The sequence below is a fragment of the Taeniopygia guttata genome, chromosome 13 (assembly GCF_048771995.1).
Source record: "Taeniopygia guttata chromosome 13, bTaeGut7.mat, whole genome shotgun sequence".
Taxonomy (NCBI): Eukaryota; Metazoa; Chordata; class Aves; order Passeriformes; family Estrildidae; genus Taeniopygia; species Taeniopygia guttata.
In genome coordinates, this window is record NC_133038.1 from 17376290 (window position 1) to 17397656 (window position 21367).

Here is a 21367-nt window from a genome sequence, read left to right on the forward strand (position 1 = left end):
GGGGTTTGGACAGGCAGGATGGGCAGCGGGGTTTGGATGGGCAGCGGGATTTGGACAGGCAGAGATGGGCAGCGGGGTTTGGACAGGCAGGATGGGCAGCGGGGTTTGGATGGGCAGGGATGGGCAGCGGGGTTTGGACAGGCAGGGATGGGCAGAGGGGTTTGGGCAGGCAGCGGGGTTTGGATGGGCAGCGGGGTTTGGGCAGGCAGGGATGGACAGCGGGGTTTGGACAGGCAGGGATGGACAGCGGGGTTTGGGCAGGCAGAGGTGGGCAGCGGGGTTTGGACAGGCAGGATGGGCAGCGGGGTTTGGGCAGGCAGGGATGGGCAGCGGGGTTTGGGCAGGCAGGGATGGGCAGCGGGGTTTGGATGGGCAGCGGGGTTTGGGCAGGCAGGGATGGGCAGAGGGGTTTGGGCAGGCAGGGATGGGCAGCGGGGTTTGGATGGGCAGCGGGGTTTGGATGGGCAGAGGTGTTTGGACAGGCAGGGATGGGCAGCGGGGTTTGGACAGGCAGGGATGGACAGCGGGGTTTGGATGGGCAGCGGGGTTTGGGCAGGCAGGGAAGGATTCGGGGAGCAGGGTTTAGAGACAGGCAGCGATGGGCAGCGGGGTTTGGAGCCAGGACACAGGCAGGCAGGGATGCCCAGCTCCCGGCCCGGAATCTCGGGCTCTGCCACGGCAGCACCGTCGGCCACGAGCTCGCTCCCGCACGCGGGTTTGTTGTTCAGGCACGATTGCATATGTATGAAGGGGACAAGATGGGCTTTGACACATAAATTAGCACTTGTCAACTGCTCCCGGGAACACTTCCCTGCTGCACCCACTGTAAATGCCGCCTTCTTTCAGCGAAGGAAATCACGGCACCTGACAACCACCGCGGGCAGGAGCCGCACCCGGGCGGCGGCAGCGCCCCGCGCCTCCTTTACACAGCAGAGCTCAGGAGGATGAATGCCACGAAATGACAAAATAATTAGCAGCCAAGTGGCACTTCTCCCTCCTGTAATATCAGGAAATTTGGGAATGACAAAGGACAAGGTTGATGAGACCTGAGGGCAGGGCTTTCTCCGAGAGAGAGGCTGACCCTATACAAGTGCCTTGGGGGTCACTTCCTACCTGCCAGGTGCTCTCGGGCTGTCGCTTCCCCTGGCACAGCTCGCTGCTCCTGCACCGGCAGTGGCAGCAGCTGCCCTCAGTGCTCAGCGTGTGCCCCATCCATCCTGAAGCTTCCTGAGGGAACAACTGCTCCCAGATTTTGACTTGCCCTCCTCGTAGCTCAGCTCCACCTCACCAATGCTGCACCCGGCAATCCCACACGAATGGCTGAGCCAGCAAACTCTCACATGCACCTCTGCAGCAGCACAGGAACACACAGGGCTGCACATCCCAAAGAGGGAATGTGTGAGAAACAGGACCGGTGTTCTCACCAGCCCTAAAATCCTCCCTACAGACAACTAGAGTGAAAGCATCTCAGCAGAAACCATCTCAAAATGAACTGGAATTACAGCATTTTTCATAGCCCAGCCTCTAGCAGCATTTCCAGCACCTTGCTTGTGTGCAAATCACAAGAAGAACAGTTGAATGCACTACTAGCACAGGGAAAACATTGTTTTTCCTGCAAGATCCACACACTCAGCTTGAGCTCTGGGGTACTCTCAAAGTCTATTTTCAGTTCAAACCAAATATCCCACCACCCGAAAAGATGAGAGTGCTTCATTCAAACACTGGATTCACCCAAACACGAGCCCAAGAGTTCATGGCAAAAGGACTTTCCCAACCACCAATTTAGGTATCATTTATGAATTGCAGTAAACGCACTGTGAGATCGTGGCTTGGGGAGAAAGACATTCTTTTCTTCACCCATATACTAATAAATTGGGGCATGGCAGTACTGTGGGAACTGCCTGCAGCTGGGAGGCAGCACCAGCAAAACAAATGCCATGTTCTTAACCTGGAAATGTTATTTTTCCTTTTATTTTGGTTTTTATTGCTCTTATTACTTTTCTCCCAAGAGGTTCTTAGCACAACACCCTGGATTAAAGCCTTTGACCTGAAGTCTGGGGGATCCCAGTAAATATTCTTACCATATTTATCTCCATCTTCTCCTTTGGCACTGATCCTCCTGCCAAGCACTTGGATGTGCTTCCCACTTGTCCTGCTGTAGAGCTGATAGAGCCGAAGCTGCTTCCTGCTCACATCATCCCTTGCTCGCGTCTGATTCTCCACGTGTATCCGAAAATCCACATTCTCCTCAGCAGCAAACATCTGAGATGGGTGGGGAGTGGGGAGAGAGAGCAGAACAGACCATGAACACAACAAGGCTCTGGGGCAGAGGGACTGCAGACCCGCCTGCCAAGGGCACTGGGGGACTCAGGTTTGGCTGCCTTTCACCTGGCAGCACTGTCAGGCACTCGTGTGTAATTCCACCCAGAGCTGGCTCTCCACAGAAAAACAAACCTGAGCCATTACAATCAAACTGGGGGTTTTTGAATAAAAACTTCTGCTCGTCCCTGCTTTGATTAAATCCCAGTCAGCCACGCTGACCATAAATTAGGTTCCCCACTGCATATGCACAGCCTCTACCAGGTAACACGGGCACAAATTGGAGAGTGTGGACAGCCAAACCCTTCTCAGAGATTTGGTGCATCACTTTCAGCAGCTGCACTCATTGTCTGGGTTAACTACAAGAAAAAATCAAGGGGAAAAAACTCTTTGTGTTGCCCTTAGCAGTCTGGACTTGAACTTCACACTGGCATAAAATCCACTACAATAGAAGTGACACTTGTATGCTCTTCAGCTTAATTGTTTGACTAGCTCTGCTCTGCAGTGAAGTCACCTCATGGTCACCAGCCATGGATGTATTTCTGCCCACCTCAAAAGGGCCACAGGAGGAGTGGTGAGAGTCAAACCAGCTTTTCCACCAGTGGCTGTGATCAGCAGGGGTCTGACAGCCTCAGCCACCTCATCTGTTTGGTCTGGCCAAGAGAGTAGATTAATCTTAGTTCACTAAACCATAAAATATTACCAAAAACTTTTAATTTTGTTTCCTATTTTAAGTATTCCCAAGAAATATCAAAACAGGAGTCCCACTTTTCCTTCCAAAGAGTCATCCTGACTTGCCCAAGATCAGAGGACCAACAACACCACTGTTCTCAAGGTGCCTTCCCAAAGGGGAGGCTGGGCAGCATGTATCCAAAAAGCCCTTCCCATCCAAACAACAGGAAAGCCCAAAAATTGCTCCACAAACTGTCCATCTATGATCTGTGGAGCATTTGCACCACAACATCCACACCATCCACTCCAAACTCACAGATGGACTGGGCAACATTTTGGTGGCTGACTCCCCTTACAGGACAATAAATGACATGAAACATGGCCTGCAAGCAAAAGTATTCTGCTGTATCAGTGTGGGGAGGGAACTGGCAATGAAAATGGAAAAGGTCAATAAATCCTTGTTCAGATCCACTCCTGACTAAAACACATAAAGAAAGTGGACACAACCCCCAAAGAGCCCCACTTCAGCCTCCTGCACATCATCTCATACCAACAAATACAGTGAAGCCTGAAAGTCCAAACCTCAATAGAACTTTGCAGCATTTCCAGTTATCCTGGGGACACCCAGGCCTGCAGCAGCAGGAAGGAAATCTCCCTCAGGCAGGCAGTGCTGCTGAGCACCAGACCCTGAGCCAAAGCCCAGGCTCAGCACAGCAGCAGCAGCAATGAGGTTCCCAGCGATGCTGCGGGATTGCCTTCAGTGCTGGTACTAAAATCTGGGATTTGGGTATTTGATGTTTTGGGCAGAAGGTGATTTATCTCTGATTTGGCTGTCAGATGCTCATGGGGAGCTGAAGGCACAGGCAGAGGCTGGGCAGGGCAGGCTCAGGGCACTGGTGGGACATTGACAGCGATGTCAGAGGTGACAGACAGCGGTCACAGTATTTCCCACTCTCAGAAAACAGGGTGGCCAGGAGCTGTGAGCCAGAGCTGGGGGTGGGAGGAGGAGCAGCCCCTAGCCAGAGGGCATGGCAGGGTGCCACATCAGGATGCTGACAGAGCTCTGGCCAGCACAGAGCAGGGCTCTCCTCGCCCTGCCCTCCCCAGGCACCACAGCTACACCTGAGCAAAGCACACAGGACTTGACTTTTGACAGAAATCATATTAATTTCTTTTTCTCCTTGCTATGTCTTTTCTTGCTTTCTTTTCAAATCCCATTGTGGTAAAGGATGCTTAACTACCAAATGCAGAGATGCTCCAGTCATGCTGACAGACTGCCTTGTGCCCACAAAACAAGGCTATTCACAGCTAAAATTCTGGCTCCGTTATTTTAAGATTTAAAACAGATTTTAAATCAAGGTGACATCGTTACATTGCTTTCACCACATGTTAATGAATTTCACATTTTTCTAGGAAAAAAACCAAAACAGGTGGGATTTGAAGTGGGGGGAAGGGGAGGTTGCTTTGCTTTTTTGGAAACTCCCAACAGAAAATGCAACCTGTTTTCCAAAACACGTTTTAATTCTCTTCTAATTGTCTCTGGAGCACTCATAATGCAGAGGCCCCAGCCCAGAGCTGCAGTGCCCCAGTGGGCCCAGGAACACCCACAGATCATCCTGCACAGTGCTCAGCTCCAGCATGTCACCAACACACCTGTGCACCTTTGTCACTACTGTCCTACCCAAAGTCAGCTAATTAAGCAGCCCTTCCCTCTGCAAGAAGGGCACCAGCAGCACAGGGGGTCACATCTCCTCTTCCCCTGTCCAAGGAGCTGGCTGGCACCACCCTTAGCCAAGCCCTGAAGCAGCTGATGCAGGAACCAGCAGGTGATGCTGACCTTAAAATACAGTCAGTCTAGCGTGTATCACTCCACCACTTTCCTAGAAGTGCCCAGCTCTGACCCAGGGCAGAAATCTTGGAAAAGGAACAGGCTACAAGGCTACAGGTTCTCCTTGCAGCTGAGCTGTCTCCTGGCCGGAAGCCGTGGTAAGAGCAGCAGTGAAACCACCCGGATTTAGCCACCTGCTTAAAGATAAGCTCACACTTAACCACCCTGTGGAAACAGGATGCTCTGCTGGAGGGTGGCCAAAGGGAATTAACCATGCCAGCTCAGACTGCAGCCCTGCAGCAGAGAATATCAATACCCCAAAAAAAAAAAAAAAATCACACAGGGTTGATTTAATGAGATAAAACTTGTTTGATCGTTGCTAAAAACCATTCTCACAGCACTCCTTCTCTACAGGGTACACTCCCTCAAGCAGCAAACCTCTCTGAGATAAGGAACTCCATGTATAAATACCAAAAGAGAGACTCTTCTATAAATCTCATAAAAATTAGTAACATATGTCTCCTTTGGCAACTGATTCCAACACTCAGTCAGGGAGGTCACCTGAAACCAAGTAGACTCACCCTCAAACACACCTTAATGCAGAAATATCTTTAAGTCCCTTAAACTGAAGGGCTTTCACTCCTGTTCACCAAAGCAAGTTTTCCTTTTTTGTTTTCACTCTCAAAATGCTGTTACAGCACATAACAGATTATACACAAAACGAGGCCCTTTTTTGCCTTTCAGTCTGATCATCCACACCTCCATGTAGGCAGCAAAACAGACCCTGGGTCCAGAGCTCCACACAACAGGTCTCTGAAGGGAAGGGGTGCTTGCACCTTCTAGCTCCTGAGCAGCACTGTGGGACACAGGAGACAGGCCTCCTGCAGGGATTTGGGGCTGTATTTTGGCCTGTCTGGCATCTGTCCAACTGGTATGGGCTGCTGTCTGTGCATGGCGATTTCAGCATCTCAGCACAGTGGTTTTGTGTAACTCCATCTCATTCTTTGGCAACAATTTATAACCTGCAAAATCCCAGTTGTCCAATCAGAGCACTGAATTTAGTTTCATTTTCACTCTTCTCTTTTCCTTTTCCATCAGTTCCTTATCCATTTATTATTTATTTTTCACTACACCTTTCAGTGATAATATCCACCTACAAATACAGCTGGCTATCCAGAGCTTATACAAGGGAATAAATAGCATTTCTTTTAAAAACAACCATCACCTCAAGCCCCAGAAGGAACAGAAATGCCTCACTCATGAAGGAAGCTGCTCTCCCTTGTCTGTTGTCCTTGCCCAATCATTCAAGGTGGAGCATTCAGTCCTACCTCCTTTCCCAACAGCCAAAGGAACCAGAAATGACATCTGTCTTCCAGCAAGTCCACAACAGGAGATTTTCATGTGCTTTTTTGCTAGATGAGTCTCAAATAAGAGTGGAATTCATTCTGAACAGCTTTACAATGATCCTTCAGCTTAAAGAATGACTCCCCTCTTTGTTAAATCCCAGACGGAGGCTGAGGGAAGGACCATTTTGCTGATGCAGCCTAAGGTTTCACTGAGCATTAATCCAAGAAAAGCTCAGGAGCAGCAAAAGCCTCCAGCAGCAGCACTCTGATGTCAGCCCTGCACGGGCTGGTGCCCCATCTTTGCACTCACAGATGCCTCCAGTGAATGGAGCCATCCCAGCCTCGCCAAGGTCAGTGAAACCCTGGCCGTGCCAAGCCACGGCTGCAGGATTTGGCTTTCCACCCAACCACCCTCCACACACTTTGGAGTTTTCTATTTCAGGCTTTCCAGTAACGGGGGTGTTAATCTGTTATTGTTCATGTCACAAAGCGTTACAGCATGAGATGTCCAAGGCCCACAGCATATCCAAGCTAGCTGGGAGCTGGACTTGAGAATTTCCTGGTGTTTTGCTATTTATGCTACAGAGCACTCAATAGAGAGCTACCTACCTATGTCATTCAGCCACATGTCATTCCCCCAGCTGAACCAGGAATACAAAATCCCTCTAGCTAAGGGCCATACCAATTGCAAAAGATAAACAAATCAGGCTATTCAAAGTCTCTCAAACCCCATCTGATAAGCAGGAAATACTTATTACCTTTCAGCCATCAAATCAACCTAATATTAATGATTTTCTCCATGACCTAAACACATGAAAGTTAACTCAATAAGGTCAACAAGAGGATATCCAAGACAGATCTCCCTCTCAAGCCCTCAAAGGCAAGTAACAAACCACTTTGCTTCCATGACTTTGGCAGAATTCCTGTGTGCAAATCACAGCAGGATTTGCTGGCTCCCCATGACAGCCACCCTCAGCACACACTGAAACACAATCCAGTCCTTTTTCCTCCATTTAACTGCAAAGTCAATCCACTACCAGGATGTTGTTACCATCGTGTCACAGAGCCTCCCAGAGCCAGATGGGAGTGGATGAGCAGTGCTTGGGCGTGGTTCCTTCCCTGGGTTTAGGAGCACATTTGGAAAAGCAGCTCCATGCTCTGAATGTGCAGAGAAGGAACTTTGCAGTGAAGCTCTGTACATCCAGTGGGAGAGAGGCCATGGTGCAATAGTACCAGAATTCCACAAATGGAGCTAAGCCTTTCCAAACAACAGAACTTAGAGCTTTGCTTTGCTGTTTGTTTCTTCCTGATACCCATCCAGAAATATTTTTTTTTCTTGAAAAATAAATATCCAAAAATTTAAGCTGCACTGTTAAACTGTGGGAGATGTCACCATGGATGGTAACTGTGCACCCTTTGGGGTGGTCTGTGAGAAAGGGCATGGAGCACTGTGGAAGTGGCTGTTCAAAGTGATCAGATACGAGATTCCACAAAAAACTCTACCAATGGGATTTACAAAGTATTTCACTTGAAATGCTTTTTGGTATTTCTTTTTGGTGAGAAAGCTGGAAAAGGAGAAGGAAATGGGGTGATGCAGGGGTCAAGCCTGCCCATCCCTTTGGATTTCAGAAATGTTAAATAAGACCCAAGGAGAACACATTTCCAGGGCTTAGAAAAGGGGACACAGCTCCATGAGGTGACACATACTTGGATCCAAAAGCTGCTCTGCAAGCGAAGCCTCCTTTCCTCCAGAGAGCTGCCTTGTGCATTCAGAAAGGCAGATCGAATCTCCTCGGGCAGGGTCAGACCTCTGTTCCCTCTGAAACACACAACCTCTGAGAAATGCAGCAGCCATGGCTCAGCCACACTGCCAGCAGCCCCGAGACCCCTCCAGCTGTCCAAGCCACGCACCACTGCAAAAGCAAGGCATGTGTTGGCCTTGGAATGGCAGGCACAGTGTTACTGAGCCTGGTATGAAACCAGGAGGGAGGCTGGAGGGAGTGCCAAACAACTGGAACCTGAGAGCTCAAGGAAATGAATGTTTTATGGCCCATCAATCAGTATTTGACCATTTTCTAGAGAAAGATGATGCCATCTTCAAGAAAACTAAGTTTCTCCTTTTGACAGTGGAATGAGCCATAGCCAGAACTGTGAAAATGCACCACGTGTGATATGGTTAGATTCTAAACTTGTTGCACCCTGGGAAATGGTTAATCCTGGGGAAGAGCAGGGTTTCAGCCTTGATTAATGACTTTCAGGAGCCCAGCTCACAGCCCAGCCCAGCGCCACAGTGCTGCTGAGGTGCTGAAATGCAGCTCCCAGAGGGGCTCCAACATCCCCAGCCTCTCATCTCCCCCTGCACCTGTCTGTTCTCACTGGCTCAGAACAGGTCACTGCCAGCAGCTCACATTACTGACCATGTCACCACAAGCAGCAGCAGCTCAGATGCCTGCACTAGGCAGCCCCAGTGCCCCTGTGCCCCTGAGCTGTGCCCTGGTGCTGCAGCACCAAAGGGGCCAGGACTGAGCCCCCTCCTAGCATCCAAAGGCAGCTCTTTCCCAGTGGGACCAGTTCCTGCTACCTGTGTTGACCAAAGCACCCCAACCCCACAGACCTCAGCTGAGGAAGATCTGCGGGAGGCCACAGCTGGCCATGGGCTCCTGACAGTTTGAGTTTCCAGAAATAGTTTAGACCTTAACTCTTTTTCTTGTTTTTCTCCAATTGTGATATATCTTGATGAGGATGATGGTGATGATTATTAGTTAACAGCTGGTATTATTTTACCATGCTATACATCAGGCAAGGAGCAAGCAGGGCTTTTTCTTTCTTCCTTTCTTTCTTTGTCTTTTTGTCTTTTTTAATTCTTGTTATATCTCTGCTATATACTTCCTCTCCACACAGAAATATCCCTTCAAAGCTTGATATTATTGAGCAGCTTTCAACCATGCCCAGCAGAGACATGTATTCTCTGCATTTGTCCGGCCTTTGTTTCTAGGAATGAAATGCCAATGGCTGAACAGTGTGACTTCGTTTCACTCCTTCATTCCAATACTTGTTCTATTTCTATCCCACTGGGTCAAACTCACCTATTGTGTGACCTCACCGATTTCAATTACATCAGGGATTAATTTGTTCCATTGCGTTGAAGCTGTTAATACAATCCTGGCTGGCTCTAGATTAGAAAAGGCACGGTGAGACCTCCCTCACAGGCAGTGTGTTTAACAGCAGTCTTGATCTTCAGTTTTGTTCGGCGGTGGGGTGGGTTTTTTCTTCCCTTTGTGCCCCTTTGCCCCTCTTTTCACAACCTTCCCCTTCCTTTCTAAATTGTGCTTATCAGAACTGGGTGGTCTTTCTGACTTCCCCTGCGTCTGGCCAAGTGTTGCCTCCCGAGCCGCTGCCCAGGGCTTGCAAGGGAGCTCAGGGCTGGAAGGTCTGACCTGAGAGCACACAGGTGTGACCGCTCCAGCTGTGGCACCTCACCTCTGCACAGGGTGCACCCTCTGCTCCAGAGGAAGGTTTTGTGTTCATCCATGTCCCCTACACTCTGCTGACCAGTGGCAATGTCCTTCAGCCTTCACCTGGGCCACGCTGGACCCCACATCCCTGAGAGGCTCTGTGCTGCTGCCACCACTCCTCACTGCTCGCACCAGGACACACTGATTTCTCAGAACTCATTTCATGTCCCTGTCCCTCCTCACAGCATCGGTACTGCTGCAAAGAAATCTGCAACAGGCTTTGCAGAACAAAACCAACCCCTGTGAAACTATGGACCGGGGAACTCAGCATGGTACAACTGGCTCCATGACCTTAACAAAAAAACCTTATTTTCTTGATGGAGAAAGCATTCCTGCTGAAATAACCTGCCCTGGTATGCAGGAATTAAACCCTTGCCCAGCACAGGTGGGTGAGCACAGGTGAGCACAGGGCTGAGGGGCTGCCTGCCCCACCCAAGGGTGCTGCTGGCCAAGCACAGGGGCCTGGGTGGCCACAGCAGTGGAGACCAGGGCAAGCTCCCAGTGGGGTGTTCCTGGGACAAAAGCTGCAGCACCCCATTGAAAATACTTCACCTCTTCAATTGGAGCTGAGTCCAATTACTGAGAAACCTGCCAGGTTCAAAGCACCCCTGACCTTTTCTCCCCTTTCCCCAAGGGAGGTGCTCCTGCTGCAAACCTGTTTGGCCACAGCAGCAGGGCAGAGCAGAAAACCTGAGCTCACTACCCTGAAACTGGTCAGGCATTTCCTAAAACCTGGAAAAAGGCAGAGTTATTCACCACGAGGATGTAAAATGTCAGTTTGAAGCACAGGCCTGCTAGGTTCAAGGTGACATCTCTGCTCTTCTGCTTGATACCAGCCCAGTTGAGACCTCCACAAAAACAGAAGCAAAGGCACAATACACAGAAAACCCGAGGGATACTCAGAAAAAGCCTGCCACCAGAAGGAGATGGAAGTTCATCAAAGACCAACCTCCCCACGAGAGAATAAAGTTATGCAGGGGCAGCACCTCAGCGGCGATCCAGTGCTTATCCTGGGAGCTCCTTTCATCTGGTCCCCTGACATCCTCCAAGGAGCACAGATCCTTGCTCCCACTGCAGAAAAGCAACTCCCTCTAGGGTAAAACACAGCAACTACGGAGCACTGCACACCAGGTTAGGGCAGAACTCACAAAATGCCTTTTTGCATTGCAGAAAACAGAGACTTGGCCAGCAATTGTCCCCACAGCAGCTCCCAAGTACTGACCTCAGGTGAGAGGTGGCTTCTGTAAAAGCTGATCCAGTAGAGATGCCTGGGGACCTGACTGGATTATCCCAGCATCACTTTCCTCTACCAGTGTCCTCTCTGGAAACCTTTTACTGAGCCCCAGTCAGTTCCACTCCTGCTCACTCTGACAAGGTAACACCAGTGACCCTCTGTGGGAATGGTGCCAAGGGGAAGGGACCTCCTCAGGAGTCCCTGCCATTCACACCAGCCTGGCACCTGCTAACAAAAGGGATGAGCAGCAGTATGGCATCCTGATTTCCCTCTGTGACAGAGTCCCCTTCCTGAGGAACCACAGGATGAGCCATGGAATGGCCTGGGTTGGAAGGGACCTTAAAGATCACCTGGTTCCAACACTGCCACGGGCAAGGACACCTTCCACCACAGCAGGTCGCTCCAAGCCCCAGTATCCAACCTGGCCTTGGGCACTGCCAGGGATCCAGGAACAGCCACGGCAGCTCTGGGCACCTGTGCCAGGGCCTTCCAACCTCACAGGGAAGCACTTTTCCTATTATCCCACCTAACCCTGCCCTCTGGCAGTGTGAAGCCATTCCCTTTTGTCCTGACACTATAACACCTTGTAAATTGTCTGTCCATCTTTTTTGTCAGTTCCCTCACTGCTTCACCACTGCCTGTGTGTGTATGAGGACTGCAGTCACCCTCACTGCCAACCCCACTCTGTTGTCCCAGGCCAAAAGGCTCCACGAGCATTTTTGTTCCAAGTTATGAACTCTGCTTCAGGCTGCCCATGGAGTGCCCACAAACCCCATCAGCATTAAGAGGGAGAAATACAAAATATCCTGGCTGGATATTTTTTATTGGACAGCCAGGATCACCCCATACCTGCCAGTAGTCACAGAACTTCTCCTTCCCCAAAAGCCCTTTGAAACACATTCTCAAGCCCTATTATCTTTCCTGTTTATACCACACTGCCTCTATCATTGAGAAATCTCCAAATAATTTATAAGCACACAAGCTCCTGCACTAACAGGGCCATAAATCACATTTGTATAACCCATCACCTGCTGTTGCCAGGGCTGTGGATGGATGGAGCAGGAGGCCCGGGAGCAGCTCCTGAGCTCTCCACACCTGCACGTTCCCAGGAGAAGGCAGCTCTGCTCTGCACCAGCCACAGGGTTGTCTCCCAAGCATCCAGAGAGGATCCCAGCCCCTGTCCTGCCTCACTGTGCCCTCCCCATCCAACCCCAACACAAGCACACAAAAGAGGGTTTTCTTTGCACAAAATCAAACCAAGGGAGGAGGATGGTTTTGGCGACTTTCCTCAAGGAAAAAGGTTGTCCATCTAATAGTCCCTAAATGAGCAGTGGGTTGTTGGGCTTTCATGTTTGCCTTCAAGCCTCCCCTTGCCGTGCCAGGTCGCTGGTTTTCTTTTCCACGGAATTGCAAAACTCCTGAATAAAACAATTTGTGCATGGAAGTGCTGACACAACCCTTAACTACAGCATCCTGAATATGATACCAGAGTAAGGACGCTCCCTGTGTGGCCCAGCCTATGGATAAATAAAGCATTTCAGCAGCCAGCACCAACAGATCATAAACTTCCATGAGCATAAATACCAACAACAACCCAAAAAGATTAGAGGGCTTATGGGCGAGGCATGCTGGGGTGATTTAGAGTTGGGGTGGAAGGGTCATTATTGCTGAATAGGTGGGGGTGAGTGGGCCACAGAAATCAATAAACCATTCTGCTCCCAGGGAAGGAAGGGACCACGCTAATTGTGCAAACACACATTTCCCATTCGAGGCCAGACTCACCCAGAGCAGGGGGACACAGGGATCCTTGTCCACTTGCTGAGGGACGGGGCCTCAGTCCATGACACGTCCCAGCACTTGTCACTCAGGGCACAGCTCACCTCAGCCCCTTGCTGGGCACACCTGCTGCTGGGGGCAGCTTCAAGTGAATGCAGATGCAGGCAACATTCAGCTCCATTAATTCCATTTCTAGGGAGTTAATATACAGCTGGCACAGGTATCTCACTTGCTTTCAGCATCACCATCAAGTCAGAGCTTTCCCAGTGCCCAGTTCTAGCACTGAACAATCACCCAACGGGTCCTGCCAGCACCAGTTACCCTCAAGCACCAAAGACAACTCTGGGATCCATTTCATCCTGATCAAATAATCCCATTTGGAAGTTTCCACACTGGCATCAGAGATGGAGGCAGCCACAGAATGAGCCACAACAGTTCTCTGGATGCTCTAGCAAGGACAGACCCAGAGCTTTGCAGATGGGTTTCCAGGCACACAGCTGCTGAGGCACAGAGTTCAAAGGCAGTGAGCAATTCCCAGGTCCTCCTTGGGTGCTCCTCATTCCCAATTTTCCTACTTTTTTTCCCTGCTTTCTTTCTAGGAAACACAGTAATGACAAAAAGATACTCACTCTGGAGAGTGACGCCTATTTATAAACAGATTAAATCTATACCACACAAATGCACAGCTGTTTGTACCCAAGAGGCCAATGGTAACCAAAGCCCATTTTGGAGACACATTAAGGAGGGAACCAGCAGCCAGTACCCACGCCCACAGCACTGAGGTGATGTCAGGCCCCGTGCCTCGTCCAGACACCCCCGGGTCCCTGCTGGTCTGGGGACACTCTCAGATGCCACTCCCCTGGGCCACTACCCAGCACAGGGCACCTCTTCCAGCTCAGCCCTGCTGACCTCAGATCAGACTTTGCACAAATTTCCTTTGGAAGTGAAACCCCACAACTGAACCTGATGGTGCTCAGTGTCTTGGCACACATGGTGATGGTGCACACTGGGGAAATCAGGCTCCCAGAAATGAAAGCTGAGCAAATAAATTCAATTTTCTTGTTTGCTACATTTAAATAGCAATTAAATTCTTGTTACCTACTCTTTCAACATAAACAGTACAAAGCAAGCCTTCTGCCTTGCTGGCAGACTGCTCCCATTTATTATAGGACAAGGGGGAATGGGTTTAAAGTAAAATAAGAGAGATTTAGATTAGATGTTGGGAAGAAATTCTTTCCTCAGAGGTGGTCAAGCACTGGCACAGATTACCCAAAGAATCGCAGAATATTCTGAATTGGAAGCTCCACATCAGGATCATTCAGTCCAACCCCTGGCCCTGCACAGACCCCTGACAGTCCCATGCTCTGCATTCCTGGGAGTGCTGTCCAAACACTCCTGGAGCTCTGGCAGCCTCGGGGATGCTTCATCCCTGGCAGCACCCAAGGCCAGGTTGGACACTGGGGCTTGGAGTGGCCTGGGACAGTGGAAGGTGTCCCTGCCATGGAATGACGTGGGCTTTAAGGTCCCTCCCAACTCAAACCATTCTGGTTCTGTGACGAGCAGGGCAGACTCTCCATGCCGGCCAGAGCTGCTCTCACTCCTCCCTTCCAGCCTGAGATATTCCAGCTTTGAGAAGCCCAATGGAAACATAGACAGAGTCCCTGCCATCCCCACAGCCTGGGGTCAGGCTGGCACAGCCCATCTCCCAGCAGCACTGCCCACTCCCCGGGCCAAAGGTGCCCCAAGCCTGCAGCACCCAGCACTGGCCCTGCACCAGAGCTGCTGCTGCCCATCGATTGCTGGGGGCTGCTCTGATCTCAGCTGGCCGGGATTCTCTCAATCACCACGAGGTCGGACCACGGGGTCAGAAACCTGCACTACATACATCATCATTTATTGCACAGCTAATCAATACTGCACTGCCCTGTGCAGTCCTGCAGTGCAGCCTCACACCCAGGGACTGAGGCTGCTCATGTGGGATCATAACCTTCCAGCCTGGGAGAGTGAGGGGGCTGAAAGCAGCTTCATGTTAGAGCTGGAGAACATGGCTGGAAACAGAGCACATACTGCACTCACTGTTCCTACAGCACAGTCAGATTCCACCTGTGGTTTGCATTCAGCTTGGGAAAGCGAATACAGCTGTCTGACCAGGATTGTACCTGACATGCCAACGGGAGGAGCAATGCAGCCACACCATCACATCACCTGGGGTGTGACAGGAGGGAAGTGACCCCAGTCTCTGGAGTCACAGCACTGCCAGCTTTCCAGACCACCCTTCTCTTCAAATGGATAAAAAGCATCAGAGAAGCAGCAAAATCCCCTTCTACCAAAACCATCCTTTGCCCACTTTGTAATTTATATTCCCAGGGCTTCCCATCCCAGCAGCCATGCCTGCAGACACCCAGCACACACACCACACACAGTCACTGACCAGGCTCACCACTTCTCCCTGCGTTTTTCTGTTCATTCTGGATTTATGTGCAAGAGCAGCTCAGGGTATTCCAAAAGATACAAAAGCTTTTTAACAAGCTGTCCTTCAAAATGATGCCAAAGATAGTATTCTAGCAGGAAAAAAGGGATTTCAAATATGTTGCAGGAGGAAAAGGAACTGGGAGGACTAAGGAGTGCTGGGAATACCTTGTAGGAAGAGCAATCCATTATTAATTGCTGCATCCTGAAATTTGTATCCATGCAAAGTGACTTCTCTGGCACCTTCACCAAGGTTTAGCATCCATCCATTTGGATTTTAAAGGACGAATAGAGGAATCACATGGCACACTGGGCCCCTTGCCACACTGCTTCCCCTCAGGATCTCGTTTCCAGATCCAGCTCCTTAGCCTGGCCATCCTGGGGGCTCTGGGTGTGCCTGGGCAAGTGCCAGCACCCCAGCCTGCCCTGGTTTCCATCTCCACATGGGTGAGCCCACGGGCTGGGCGCTGCCCCATCTCCTGTCCATCACCAGCAACACAACAGTGAGCAGGGTGTGCTGGGCCATTCCCACCGCCACTTCCTATCACAGAATAACTTAGGTTGGAAAAATCCTCTAAGATCACCAATCCACCTGTTAACCCAGCACTGCCAGGCCCATGGCTAAACCAGATGCCCGAGTGCCACATCCACACATCTTATGAACACTTCCAGGGATGGTGGCTCCACTCTTCCAGTGCTTGAATAAACACTTTTGTTGAATAAATATTTTCCTAATAGCCCATCTAAACCTTCCCTGGCACAACTTGAGGCCTTTTACCCCAATGCCTCAGATCTTCCCCTCTCCTCCCACAGCCTCCAAAGCAACGCTGACCTCCAGCAGCATCAGCAGCAAACTCGGCAGCACCAGCGCAGCTCCAGTCCCACAGCCAGAGCAGCACCAGCCCAGGCAAGGTGCCACAGGCAGGAGATCATCAGAACTGTTCTGCATCCTGAGCTCCAGAGGTCAGAGGAGCTCTGGCTCTCCTGGCTGCAGCAGAACCAAGGCAGTAACTCCATGCAGAGGCACAGTGAGAGGCACAGGGTGTGAGAGAGCCTGGCAAAGGGGACGATGTGCTGTCACTGCGTGGACATCACTGCCATGTGGTTCAGCCTGAGATGCAGCTGTGTGTGTAGCAGAGCAGGCAGGGGCTGGGATGGCACTGCCCAGGTAACCAGCCCCACATGGCAGCCCAGGGGCACAGAGCACAGCCCAGCCCCCGAGGGGGAAGATTGGCACCCGGCTCCCACCCTCCGCAGCCCCTGGGACTGTGAGGAGGTAGCACAAAGGGAAACACACAGACCATGACAGACTAAGCCTCCTCCTTCCTCTGTGTTCCCCTTTCTTTCTCTTCATGCTATGGCGAGGCTGCTGAATGGCAATAGCGAAATACTTTTGCAGAGCCAGACAGCCTTTTATATTTTGGGGGTTTTTTTTCTTACTTTCCTTCCAGCTGCTTTGCTGGATGCCTAATCCTCCATGGACATCTGGAGAGGCATCAGGACACAGAGGCGACATGCCAGGTAGGCAGCACATTGCACAGCTCTGCAAAATGTCTGCTTCTACCTGCTGTTGTGGCACAGCAGGTGACCAAAACACAAAAACCCAGGGAAGGAAAGAAAAACAATCATGTCTGGACCTTCCAGGCCACAAGGACCCAGGTGGAAGCCCCCAGGTCTCAGCATCAGAGTACAGGGAGGCCATGCCCTGCAGCACAGCACCTCACAGGCAGGAGGGCATTTAGGTGTCTCCCTGGGCCCAGGGCTTCCAGCTCCCCCAGCACCCACCCCAGGCTTCCCAGGGCCAGAGCAACTCGCAGACCCCAGGCAGGGACCCCAGCAGGAGGTATCCCCATCTCTGTCCAGGCACCAACAGCAGCCATTCCTCTTTTTCCTCTTTAAATCACGTTCCATGAGCACATTTTTTCACCTTCACTTATCATAATAAAGTATCTAAATCTGTGGGAAAAAAAAGCAAAAACAGCTCTACAAGTGAGGAGGGAGCAAAACAGAGTCCTAAGGAAAGGAAGAGATACATGAAAATACTCCCAAGGATCTGGAAAGTAGCTTTATAGATCCAAAATAATGATTTTTGGTCTCAGGTGAGTCCCTCTCTTGAGCTCAGCCTCCCACAGCAGAGAAAGATACCCACTGGCCCAGCTGACCAGTTTGGTGCTATCAGCTTACACTAAAATCAAAGATTCAGTGTGGCTGCCCAAGCCCCCAGTGCTGCTCATCCTCCCTGAGCCTCCTGCAACCCTCAGCAGTCACTCCCACCACCAGTGCATCCCACATGCCAGCTACAGCCAGAGCTCAGGCAGTGCCACCCTTTGCCCGTTCTGCTCTTTTCTCTCCCCCCTTGGAATGCTACAGCCAAGCTACTCTGTAAGAAAAACTAATTCTGAGCTTGAGCAGGAATTCCTCCTGTGAATCTCACTCCACTCCAAACCCAGCACTAATCCAAACCCAGCACCTCTCAGAATCCCACACTGCTCTGAACCCCTCACTGAACCTCACACCACTTCCAATCCTGCACTACTCCAAACCTGCCCCTTGCCTCCATCCAGTCTTGTACTTTTCAGGGGCAATAAGGAAAGCAAAACCGAAATACAATACAGCCATCACACTGCATCAATTAAAATCTGAACCTCATGGTGTCCTTCTAGGCACTCTCCTCAACAATGCCCATGTCCATCTCTGTTCCTCTGAAGCACCTCACCCATGTCTGGAGCTTTGGAAAAGCAAACTGCACTCACGCAGGGGTGCAGAGCAAAGCCCCAAGGAGTTCTGCTCTGTTGCCCATTGCCACAGCATACTCAGAAATCCAAGCCCCCAAATGCTGAAGCAGCTCATGTTTGTGTCAGCCTTGTTGGAGTAAGAATCTGGAAACAGCTTTGCAAATCCTCCTGCTAAATGTCTTTGAGGGGTCTTTGTGGCAGAGAACCTGTCCCAGCACTTTGAAGGACTGGGGACCTTCAGTGAGAAGCAAAGGCACGGTGTGCCCAGGGCAGGCAGCGAGAGCTGCAGGTGGGGCACAGGCTGCACATCCCCATCTGTGTAGGAGCAAGACCGACAGCACACACTCACTCGAGCTAAGCTGAGTCTCACACCTCCTGCAGGAGAACCCCAGCACTCATCAGCTCAAGCACCAGCCCACTGCCACTCAGCTGCCCTGCTCCAGCCCAGGCAAATGCCCTAATGTGCTTCCTCTTCCTTCACAAGCCCAAGCTCTCCAAAGTTCAGGAGGCAGAAGCCAGATACACAGGGCAGCTTCAGGACACAACACTTCATAGTCTGGTGCAATGAGTCAGCAGCAGGGAATAAAAATCCCTTGTGGCAAGCCACATGGTTGTTTCCTGGAGAGCAAGGGCATTTGAAACTGGAACAAACAATTTCATGTCCAACAGGACCCTGCCTCGGCAGGTTGCAGGCCAGCAGAGCCATACCATCAGGAACTGCATTCAGCGCTGGGAATCCAGCACAGCACCAAGCCAGAGCTAAAACCATCCCATCAACTCCAGCCACGATGGGGCCACGTGCTGCTGCATCGCTGAGCTCCGCTGTTCGTTAACTCAGGCTTTGCTCACGCAGTTTCTCTGTCTTCTCACTGCCTCGTAATCAAGGCAGGTGCAATCCAAAAAATCAACAGAGAGCTGCCCAGCCTTCAGCAGACCACATTTGCCATATTCTGTCCTTCTCAGCATAACTCCTCCACCCTTGTGGAGCAGGAGGCAGGTGCTGACACAGGGATGCTGTCCGAGGATGTGCTGTTCCCCATCCAGGCTGAGCAGAAAGGGCAAGCACGGGATCACCCAGCCTGGTGGGCTCTGGGCCCCACTCAGTCTTGGCACGCAGGACTTGGCCATGAGGAGGGAGCAGCCCACAGAGGCACCACCTACCCCATCCCACAGCGCTTCAGGAACAATGTGGGGATGCACAAAGTTCCATCCTTGGCAGCACATGCAGCCTTGGCACCTCCTCAAGACAGACACTGTGCCACCCAGAGAGGACAAAGGCAGGTGGGTGCCCATCTACAGGGAGGGGAGAATGAGAATAACCTTGTTGGTGATGTGCAGTCCAGCACCCTGACTTTGGTGCTGTCACCAGGAGGGCACGGACAGGGCAGGCAGGGGGCTGTGGCTCTACCACTGCTGCACACCCGCAGAAAGAGGGGCCAGCCAAGGCAAGATGGGCGGGTTGTGACCAGGACCTCCTTTGGCTTCTCCACAGTGAATCCCCAGAGCCATTTGGTGGCACTCACCACCCATCCTGCTTGTCCCAGGGAGGATGGCTATGGAGCAGCAGGCAGGGAGAGGGGAGGGAGCTGCTCAGCAGGCTCATGCCTCTGACATGTCCTTCTGGCATTCATGCGTGTGGCTTTGCCAGACCGCAGGATCTGGCTCACTGAACGTGTGGAAGCAACACTTCTCCGTGTCTCACTTTACAATGTCCCAAACAATAACTGTCTGTCGCTGCACAGGAGCTTAGGAGAAACATAAGTTGCTATTGGCATGGCACACAGCAGCCTTCCTCTTACACAACACCAGCAGATGTGAAAATAGCCGAGTGCTGCCTTGTGCATTCCTCTGACCTCCTGTTTGCTTCTGGATCAGATTCCAAAGCTGGATCTTAACCTACAAGAGCCATAAAAGCAAAGGATTTGGCCCTATCAGGGACCTCTTCATAATCTAAGACAGATGCACTCCGTGTAGGAGAACATGGCGAGGTTTATCAGGCAGGGAAGAGGCTGAGGCAGGACCACCCTCTGCTCTGCAGCACAGCCAGGGCAGCCCAGGCACTGCCCCGTGCTCTGCCTGGCCATGCACTCGAGGTGGCTCAAGGACAGAAGAGCTGGAAGCTCTTGCAAACCAGGACAGCACTCAGAACCTCAGATCCTACTGCTCAACTTACACTGAAGCTGCCTCCAGCTCCCACCTGCCCTGGCAAAGGGGGCCCTCTGAGATCCCATGTCCCCAAATTTGTTATCTTCAGGGTCACTGGTGCTGCCAGAGCCAGCACAGCATGGGGCAATCCCCTCCAACCCTGCAAAGTGCTTCTGGGGTTTCTCACCTGCTTGAAGAGCAGAGATTGATTCCAAAGCCAAACCCAAAACCACTCTGAGACATACAGAACAAAAAAGCACGTGGAAGAGAAATTGCTCCTGGAAGTGTGAAGAGGCAGGAGAATAAACTGAAGAATGCTAAAGACGTGATAGAGGGAGAGTTCAGTAACCATCAGCAACAGAGCGTTCCTAAGAACAACCTGCATAAAGAAATTAATGTCACCAGGGTCTGCAAGGGTATCCAGCATCCCTGCTTTGGAACTGCAGGAACCCCAAGTATCAGAGCGACTTCCTAAGAGGCAAGAGAAGAAAACAAGACAGGGCATTGCTGTTACAGGGGAAGGTGAATGACCTCTCCTCCAGGCACCCACGCTGCAGCAGTGCTCCCCTCTGCCCTACCATGTGTTAGTCCCGGTGCTCCTTGGTGGAAATGTCACACAATGGCAAAGCCCTGGAGGAGTCCAACTCACCCAGGGCTCCAAATCCTGCTCTTGGAAACTCTCGAGCCTCCAACCTCCCTGTGGCTAGGGTTGTGGAACATTTCCCAGCGCTGCCCACAGGAGATACTACACCTGCCCCATCACCCACTGGCGAATGCAGCGTGGCCTTGGGGTCTGTGAGAAAGCTTTTGGCCAGAGCTGAGCCCCCACCACAGAACTGCAGCAGCTCACACATCAGTGCACCACAGCCCTCATCCACAAGGATCCACCAGATCACACAGAGCATACCCAAACCATGGTGTTTTGTCCCAGAATTCCTCCAGCCCCACACACACTAGAGGGATTTCTGCCTCTGCACACAGAGCCACGGGTACCAGGCAGCAGCAGAGCAGAGTAATTCTAAGACAAGCATACATGATGAGCTACAGATCATGGCTTGAACGGAGGGCAAAAGGCAGCCTTAGAACATAATCCACTTCAGGAACTCTTAAATCTCCCCAATACAACACAGAGCCCTTTAAGCAAAACTAAACAACTTCCTTTAGACTAAATAAATATTAAATCTAAGTGATGCATTAATTTACTCCAGTTCACCAAAGGCTAACTCCTACCCAAACTGATCATTATTAAAGAAATCCTATAATCCCTTGCTCCCATTGAGGCTCAAAACATGTAATCCCATGAATAAATCCAGAAAGAAAGTGTAACA

At 51.1% G+C, this 21367-nt stretch overlaps 1 protein-coding gene across 2 annotated transcripts in view; it reads right to left on the bottom strand.

Annotated features, from left to right (window-relative positions):
* Window positions 1-21367, bottom strand: part of FGF18 (fibroblast growth factor 18) — a 64225-nt gene that overhangs the window by 40360 nt on the left and 2498 nt on the right. The window contains exon 3 of one of the 2 annotated variants that reach the window (XM_030284049.4): window positions 2082-2262. The exons of the other annotated variant lie outside the window; for it this stretch is intronic. Within the exon in view, the coding sequence (XP_030139909.1) occupies window positions 2082-2262 (181 nt within the window). The remainder of the gene's footprint in view (window positions 1-2081; window positions 2263-21367) is intronic. 2 annotated transcript variants of the gene reach the window in all.